Source organism: Notamacropus eugenii, chromosome 3 (genome assembly GCF_028372415.1).
Source record: "Notamacropus eugenii isolate mMacEug1 chromosome 3, mMacEug1.pri_v2, whole genome shotgun sequence".
Classification (NCBI taxonomy): Eukaryota; Metazoa; Chordata; class Mammalia; order Diprotodontia; family Macropodidae; genus Notamacropus; species Notamacropus eugenii.
The window spans coordinates 169,645,307-169,654,967 of record NC_092874.1 but is presented as its reverse complement, the minus strand read 5'-3'; the positions used below and the strand labels follow the sequence as shown (position 1 = coordinate 169,654,967).

At 40.5% G+C, this 9,661-nt stretch overlaps 1 protein-coding gene across 1 annotated transcript in view; it reads left to right on the top strand.

Annotated features, from left to right (window-relative positions):
* The first annotated feature begins 300 nt into the window (after nucleotides 1-300).
* CAMK1D (calcium/calmodulin dependent protein kinase ID) overlaps nucleotides 301-9,661 on the top strand; it is a 494,068-nt gene continuing 484,707 nt past the window's right edge. The window contains exon 1 of the mRNA XM_072653308.1: nucleotides 301-919. Coding sequence (XP_072509409.1) covers nucleotides 828-919 — 92 coding nt within the window. The 5' untranslated portion in view covers nucleotides 301-827. The remainder of the gene's footprint in view (nucleotides 920-9,661) is intronic.

The window sequence follows — 9,661 nt, the reverse complement described above, 5'->3', positions numbered from 1 at the left end:
GTGTTTCCCCCTCGTGTCCCTGTGCCCTTTATTGCCCATCTTCACTCAAAGGAGTATTGTAGCAGCCGGGACGGGAAGCTCGGAGCCCCTACTGGCCCCGGGAGATCTCAGTGGGGGGAATTCCCCCCCCCCCCCCCTTTAGGACTATTGTAATTGGTTTTTTTTTTTTTTTTTGCAGGGGAGTGGGGGAGGAGGGCAGGGCAGGGCGTCTGAACCTAAGCGCTGCGGAGTAAAGTCATCCCCGAAGGCAGCAAACCAGGGAGAGCGAGGGAGGGGAGAGTGGGAAGAAGGAGGGAGGGAACCAGCGAGGGAGCGAGGGAGGGAGAGAGGGAGGAGAAAAACGAGGCAAGAAAAGTAGCTGAAAGTGGGGTCTGCAGCAGGCGGTAAGGGAGCCGTTGGAGCAGCGGCGGCGGAGACAGCGGCGGCGGCAGGAAGTCTGTGCCCGAGCAGAGCAGAAATAAGAGACCCAGAGAGACCAAGGCAGAGAGAGTGAAAGAGGAAACTGCAGAAGAGGAAGCGCCGCTGCAGCTGAAAGTCTCTTTCTGGTTCCCTCTCTGAGCATCTCCCTGGCACGCACGCACGCCGGCAGCAGCAGCAGGGACAGCAGCAGAAGCGGCGGCCAGTGGTGGTGGTGGTAGTGGTGCTGGTGGAGGGCTAGTGTGCTCTCCATCCATTCAGCACCTCCACGCTCCCTCCCCGAGAGCCCCTCGCCTTCGCTCCCTCTTCCCTTCCATATAGCCCTACGCACTCCCTCCTTCAGCCCCGCCGCACCACCCCCACTCTCTCCCCTCAGTCGTCCCTCCACCTCCCGCAGACACTCGGCTGCCATGGCCCGGGAGAACGGGGAGAGCAGCTCCTCTTGGAAAAAACAAGCCGAGGACATCAAGAAGATTTTCGAGTTCAAGGAGACCCTGGGAACGTAAGTAGGGACTGGAAGGAGGGGAAAGGGTGGAGGCGGCGGCCGTGGCCGTGGCTGTGGGTGCTGTGGCGGCTCCCGCTGCTACGGCTGCTGCACCGAGCCCGGGATCGCAGTGTCCTCATTGTCCCACTCGAGGCTCTGCAGATTCTCCCTCCAACACCCAGACGTGTGTGGCCGTGCTCCGGGAGCCGGGCATACGTTCCCACCCTGGGCGGTGGTGGGAGCTCGTGGCTTTCAGAGAATAGCTCACCCCAGAGGTTGATTTCCCCTCGCCCCTTCCCCCTCCTAATTTCCATCCATCTCTGCTCCCGGGTCTGAATATGGTGAATATTTACATTATGCGCATGTTGAGTATTTACGCTGTGTGTTTGTGCCAGTATCAATGGATAGGTTGCCCAAAGCACATCGAGTTCAAAAATGATAGGATTTTGTAATATCACTCATTTAGATATCCATGTGAATAGTATATATTTACATGCACATGATATAATTGACAAACACAACAGCTAGCTATTTATACAGCAAGTGCTGGGCGTGTTTGGATAGACCCATGTTTATACCGTCAGATAATTCTACTGTGTTCAGGGTCACATGTGGGTAGGTCTTTGCTCCTGTGTGTATGTATGTATATTATAGTATGCAGAGACACTTGTTTATTTCAGCAGTTCCTAGCAGTGTCTGTACGTTCATTTTGCCTTGCATGCTCTACCCTAAAGCTGATAGGCACAGTTAAAGAAGTGCAGAAATAGTTAGAAGACACCGGAGGGGCTTTTCATCATTTTATTTAGTTTAATGGTTGTTAGTGCATCTTTTACCTCCTAGCTAATTTTTTTAGGGAGTGTATTTTAGGAGGGAGTCAGATTAGTGGAGAGAGCTAATAGCAAAGGGGAACTACACAAAGTGCAGAAGGGCTCATATGAACAAAAGTTATCTTCTCCTCCCTTAAATTTCTACATGTGTGTGTCTACATGTGAGTGTACCTATGTACCGCAGGAATCTTGGTTGTCGTAGAAGTATGCATAGCTGTTAAGCGGGAAAGAGAAGGAGGAGTGTGGAGCTGTCATATTTGATCAATCAGCTTGTTCTTTGCTGCTCTGTTCTCTTGGCAGTGCCAGGCTTTTGAATATGACTTGCCTTTAGGTGTAGCCAGTATCTACTGCAGTTACATAGGTTTCTTCTTATTAACAGGGGACCCACTACAGTGAAGTTGTGAGATATGTACATTTCAAGTACTTTGGATTCTAATTCCAGCAAATGCTTTGAGAACTAGGGTTGAATCTTCCTCATGCTTCTTCAGGGAAGGCTCTCATGATGGGCATGTGCCAGTGAAGTGTGTGGTGTGGTAGAAGGAGCAGGCTTTGACCTAGGTTTGAGCCCCACCTCTCTCTACCACTTACTGGTGGTGTGATTTTCTTAAATGAGTTATTTTAACCATAGCAAATCTTAGTTGCTTTTCCTTTAAAGTGGGGATAATAATAATTGTCCTATCTGTTTTAAAGTGCTGGAAAAAAAATCATATTAGATAAAAAAGTCAATGTAGTTTTAAGCTCCTAAAGATTGAAACTGCACTAAGATTTCTGGAACAACTTTTTTTTCCTCTGTAAAACATTTCTTAAACTGTATTGGCTATATAAATGCAAGACATGGTAATAATAATGATAGCAATTATTATTATCATCATGGTTATTAAGCAAGGACATATTTCTGCTTTTAGGTCTATGTAAAAATAAGGTAAAAAGAACTTGGGCTTTAATTGAAAGAGGAGCCTTTTGCTCTGAGGACATGAGTATGGCCAGTTTGGTTAAAGAACTTTTGAAAATACTTTTGAAGTTTATTCAGGTGCTTCTGTTCTCTCAGCTACTCAAGTTACTGGTTAATAAAATGCTTGCCATTGCTTGTCAACCTCGGTATGTGATTCTTGGGTTTCAAGAGGATGAATTTGGAAAGAGAGAAATCAGAGTAGGAGGGTCCATTCATTAAAGTGGCATATTTGCTCTTCCCAGTGTGATTTGTTTCCCAGTTCACTCCTCAAAACTGTCATTTCTGTAGCTGGCTTTAATTTTCCCAGATAGGCTAATACGGTTTCCCTTAGCTGATTTTAGTTTTGTAGGTGAACATAGTATCTCCAGCTCTGCAGTGGCTTTAGCCAGGTGTTTCATTGCTTCATTGAAGGGCTTCCTGTGCTGCTGCTGCTGTAGATAAGTTGCCTGTGGTTCAGTCTTTATGATGGACTGAAGTTCATTTTTAGGAGCTAAAGAAAGCCAAAGAGCTCTGTAAGAGCACCTCTAGGACCCATCATGTTTTGAGAAAGCTCTGTGCACAGATCCCCATCGTGGATGCTAAAGAATTGAGTTATTTAGAAAGAAAAGAAATAGACTTTGAGAGGCATTGTGGTGTAGGGAATAGAGAGTCTGATTAGGAGTCAAGAAGACTTGTATTCAAATTCTACCTCAGGCACTTTCTATTTGGGGAAGCCTAGAGAGAAACTTGATCTCTTTGTCTGTTTCATCTGTAAGGAGCTGAACTCTATGGCCCCTTAAAGGTTCCTCTCAGCTCTCTTATGAACCTGTAATCCTTTGGAAGAACATTTCTATCAAGTTCCCCTAGAGGGCTGGTATGCTGGAGGCATGGTTCAGTTCTACTTCTATGTTATACCCTAAAGATGATAGGCACAATTAATAGAAGTCAATTGATGCTAATAATCCAGAAAACCCTGGACTTTCTACAAGTGATTGGTCCCCAGTTCTGAATACATTATTTTCCTCTGCAACAAACTCAAGTGACCTTAACCAGTAACTAAATATGGAAGCTGTATCCAGTCCATTCATGACTGATTTTGAGCCTTGGCCCTCTTCTATTTGTAATGAAATCTAGCTAAGGGAAGTCTAGAAACTGGCATTAGGATTGGAATGCATTTTTCTTATGCCCAGAAGTTTCTTTTTTTCCTTCCTTTCTTCCTTCCTTCCTTCCTTTGTTCCTTTCTTGCTTCTTTCCTTCCTCCCTTCCTCCTTCCTTCCTTCCTTCCTTCCTTCCTTCCTTCCTTCCTTCCTTCCTTCTTTCTTTCTTTCTTTTTTTCTTTCTTGCTATACTTTCACAGTATTTCTGAGAGGGTTAAATGGTCATTATCTCTTGTCCCCTTTTATCCTTCCTACATTTTTTATAGAAAAACACAGATTAATGTGAAGGCAACTGCCTGACCTGACTAAGTAATTCCAAGAAAAGATGAGAACTTGTCATTCTAAACTTTTGTAATTGGCTGTGTAGCTGGCTGAGCCAGCTAATTTCCTTTGTGAAGCTGAGCATTGAGTGACAGAGGCAAAAGGGGAGAGCTGTTAAGTCTAATTAGTTAAAGTGAGGTGCATTTTTAAGGGAGATAACATTTTTAAGGGGATAGGATTTGGTGGTGTGAGATATATGTCGCATAGAGTTGGAACTGAAGGAAGAAAAGAGAAAATGAATAAGATAAAGGCAGTCTAGAAGAAAGGGCTTAGTGACTGAGTGGATTCTGGAATTTGTTGATGATATATCAATGAGTTAGGACTTATGTCAAATGTTTGAAATCCTTTCATTTTTCAATTTAGCCTCTTTTAAAATGAGGATCATAACACTTAGCCACCCCAGGGAATAAGGTGGTGATATTTGATAGACATTTTTTTATTAGCAGAATGTTTCTAGAGTTCTGGCACAATATGAAGGCATATCAACATAATTTAGCAATAAGCTAGAAGCAGCATTCATTTTTGGGTATGTATTTGCCAGATCTGTTGTCCATCAGTCAGTTACAAAGGTCTTTTAACAGTATCTGAACAAAGTACATTAGAATCTATTATTTGGAGGCATATATGTATGAAAAGAAAACACTGGTAGTTTGCCTAGTAAGAACTCCTTACTCATTCAAGTCAGAACCATCATTGCACTCTATAAAATTAATTCCAATCTATAACATGCACAGGACTAGAGAAGAAGGCACCAATAATGAACATATCCCAGACAATATTTTTCTGGAATTTAATATGTATTTTCAATGAGAAAGTGATGGTTCCTAGAAATAGCATTACTTTTTTAATATGGACTCAAAAACAAATTAAAGAGACAGTAATGAATATTTGGCTGGTTGGGGAATCACTGTGGTGTAATATGAGGTATAGCCCCCAAGTCTAGAAATGAGAGAAACCAGGGTTCTTGTCTTGGCTCAACAGTGACTATGTGTGACCACAGTTGAATCACATACCTATTTTCTCTGGGCCTTAGATTTCTCACCAATAAAAAGAGGTTGGATTTGCTGATCTCCAAGGACTTTTTCATATATATATATACATATATATGTATATATATATATGTATATATATACATATACACATACACACACACATATACACACTATATGTATATGTGTATACACATACACACATACATATGTACACATACACATGTGAATTACTTTTGCAGTGAATGCAACATGCCTTGACAATTTGTTTAATAACCAGTTGCAGCATGTAATTGGCTCAGGCTGGTCAGTTTTCTATTGTAGATGTGTTTACGTGTCCTACTAGTGGCAGAGTGAAGTTGATTATAAGACAACATCCTTCTTAATGTCCTTAGCACTAGTCACTCTTTTTCAGTCAATGTATAGTTGCTGAGTGATGCTATGCATAAAAAAGTAGAAATAGAAATTTTAGCATGGCAAGGGTTGTCTTATGCTGCTGCTATCACATTGATGTAACTCATTATTAAAAAATTCTGAATACATTCACTCTTTGAGGCCATATGTGACCAATTCATCTGTAAAACAAGTTGGAAATTGCCTGAACCTGATTGGCGTGTGGAGGGAGGAATTGGGGAGGGGTGGGGAAGGAAATACAAAGGAAATTAAAGTTTTTGGCAGATCTGGCAGTCTGCCTCAATAGTTATTTATTCTGGAACCATTCAGCATTTTAAGGTCATCGAGAGTCATTCAAAATGTTATTTCAAGAAGAAAAAGGGTATTGGGAGGGGTAGGGAAAGCCCTAGATTGTCATCAAAGGGAATTGCTTTCACAATCTTTCTTTTAACACTTTCAATTTTTCATTTTCTGTTTTTTGAGACATGATATGAACTCAACCTTTTGATAGGATTAAACAAGTGTTTACTGGATGCCTGTTATTCCCAGTCATTTTCTGATGGGTTTGCAAACACCTTAGTTATTTATGAGCCTTTTAATTTTGAAGATGTATCGTTGCAAAATTATTGAAAGGAAGTTCCCTTTGAAGTACCCATTATTGATAGTGCCTTCTTTCCTCAGCTGGAATCTCCTGGTCTTTCCTAGTGTTTCAAATGAGATTATGTATATAAAATGCTTTACCAACCTTAAAACACTATATAAAGCTAGCTATTATTACCAATTATTATTTATTACTCTGTGCGGAATAGCTTTTTGAACTCTCTGGTGCCAAGAAATCCTACACAGTTTATTTAGACAAAGGTTTTTTAAGTGTACTCTTTCCTGTGACTGAGGGTAAATCATTGTATTTTGGGTGTATCCCACAAAGGACTGAAATAAATAAAAAAAGCAGTGGGAAGGATTGTTTTGCTCCCAGTGAAAATGCCTTCTCTTGCCTGCAGGGGTAAATGTTGGGGGGAGCTGTGTCACTTGTCGCACTAGCAGACAACTCTTCCAACTGATTTGAGAATTGAATCCCCAAAGGTTAAGTGGAAACAACACAAATGTAAAATATGGCTCCTTTTTTTCCCTTTTTTTTTTTGGCTAGTATGTTTGAAATGAATATGTAAAAAAAAAATAAATAAACCAAAAAACTTCCTACTGAAGAAAAGGAACAGTCTCTATTGGGCATATTTGTGGAACTCTGGAAAAAAACCAAACCCTGGCAATACGTATGTAGCCTTCCCTGCCAGTGACTAAAGGGAGCTGTTATCTTGAAGAAGAATTTGTGCATTTAGATCTGGGACCTCAATCACCACACTGAACATATTTGCATTTCCGTGGTGGGCTGCTACTTCTCTAAGGTCAGGGGAGGATCTTAAGGGTTAATTTGGTGAGTTTTTTCTTTGACGAGGTCCACAAAGCCCCTTAATCTCTCCTTTCCCCAAACAAATCTTTTTAAATCCCCATCAATCTTTCTCCTCCCCCTTCTCTGTGGAAGATTAGTCTCATTTTAGAGGTAGTGGATGTAGCCTTATTGGTCAATTTTTGCTGCCCACGGCGGTCAAAACTGCTCACAAAGCACAGCAAAGACTTGTGAAAGCTGGAAGCTTTTGTCTTCCCCTTATTTAGATGTACAGAATCTATCTCCCACTCTTTAAATGAAGAGAGACTGTCTTGTGGAAGGCAAGAGCACTAGAGTCATATGTAGAATCTGTAGGTCTACTTTTCACTCCTGATTCCAGACACACACTTTGATAGGCTAAAACGCAAAGGACATCTGGACCCAGGAATCAATACTAACATGCCACCCTGACTCCAGATAATGTACTAGTATTTTCCTTTTATATTCTGATGATCTAGGGCAGGAGTGGGGAACTTGTGGGTTAGAGGTCACATGTGGGCCCTTTGGGTCCTCAAGTGAGGCCCTTTGACTCAGTTCAAGTTTTAAAGAACAAATCCTTTTATTAAGGATATTTGTTATGTGAAGTTTGGATTCAGTGCCAGGAGCATACTTGAAGACCTAGAGGGTCATATGTGACCTCGAGGCTGCAACTTCCCCACCTCTGATCTAGGGCAATGTTGTCCAACTCAAATGGAAACAGGAAACTGAAAGATTCCCTTTATTCATGTTGTTTTAGAAAGCCACATAGCAATATTATCTATCTTCCGTTGTATTTTCATTTATTTTGTTAAATATTTCTCAATTTCATTTTCAGCTGGTTCCGGCCATACTCAAAGTATTGTGGCTTGGCATCTTTGACAGCTCTGATCAAGGGCATAAGACTATTTCCATCCCATCCCCCCACCCTTTTATTGTTGTGACTTTGTTAATGTGTTAATCATGACAGTTTGATGTTACAACAATTTTTAATATTTGCACACTGATTATCTAGTTTGTGTATTAATTGGGCTCTACTAAGGTTAGCCAAAACCCAGGCTGAGTATTGTGGTTTAGTAGGAAGAAATATGGTATGGAAGTCAGAGCATCTGGGTTCAAATCTTTCTCTAATCACCGCCTGTGTCACCTTGGGAAACTGTCTTACTCTCTCTGGGCTTTGCCTTTCTTTTATGTAAAATGAGGATGTTATATTACACAACCCCTTTATCTATGACTTAAAAATGAAAACCACAGGCCACGTACATTTATGTTCTAGCAGACCAAATAGTCTTTAGTAGTTGGTTACAGTTTTAACAATTGGAGAAGATGTAGAATCATTCCCATCCATTTCAAACGACAAAGCACCACTCCTAATAGTACATGTGCAAAGTGCTCCATAAATGCCAATTATTGATATTACTTATTTTTATTCTATAGGGCAGCTACAGTGGTGCAGTGGATAGAGGTCTGGAGTTAGGAAGACCTGAGCTCAAATCTGGTCTCAGACATTTACTAGCTGTATGACCCTGGATAAGTCACGTAACCCTGCTTGTCTCAGTTTCCTCATCTGTAAAATGAAAGAAAAGGCAAACTCTTTTAGTATCTTTGCCAAGAAAACCCCAAATGGGATGTTGAAGAGTCAAACATGACTAAACAACCTTTTTATTTTGTCTACGAATGATTAGTAGCAGGTAGGAAGTGGGGGAACAGATTAGCATGTGTTGGAGGTGGATTTGGAAGGGCTTGGGCTGGGGCACTGAAGTTGGCTTCTAAAACCTGAAACATTCTTCAGTCAGTTAAGAACACGTTGATGTTCAATGAATATGAGCCTTTCGGTAGAACTCTCGTTCTGGAATCTTTTACCATGCTGTGTGGAACCATGTGCTCCATTTAAGTTGTCTAGCGTTAACAAAAGAAACCACAGTCCCAAACTTTCCAAAGACCCGATTCTGTTTCCATGTGGCTTGTTTTGTCTGCTGTTACAGACTTGTGCCCTCACCTTCCTTATCTCACTGATTTTATATAAATATATATTATTTTGTATATTATATATATTTTACATATTGTCTCTCTATACCTACACACTGGCTTCCAAGGCTGTTTTCTCTTTGCCTCTGTCTGTAAGAACTTATACAAGAGTGTTTTCTTTTTAAATAATAACTTTATTCCAAACTGAATAGACATCATCAAAAACAAACATTCAAATAAACAATGGCATTTACAAAACTATAAACTCCAAACTACTTATATGTATGTAAACTTTAACAAAACAATGAGGAACATCTCTTTTGTTTCCTCTGGATTCCATTTTCTTCTGCACCTTGAGTAGATCTTATTGCTATTTTAAAAATACAGTTCAAGTGAATATTCATTTTCTGTCTCCACTCTGTATCACTTTCTATGCTTTTCAATAGCTCTTTATTGTCTTCATATTTGTAATTTCTTATGACACAATAATATTCCATTACATCGATCTATTCATTTATTCAGCCATTCTTCAGTTATTGGACCTGTATGTTTTTCCATTTTGATATTATTAATAAATCTGTTATGAATATTTTCTTTTTAATAATATATGAGGGGATAGTGCTAGTTTGGGATAATATTGGATCAAAGTTTTATAAATGCATCTTTCCCAACTATAATTAAACACAATACTGAATCATTGATTTTAGAGTTGGAAGATGCCTTGAAGGCCATAATCCAATCCCTAGTTTTTACA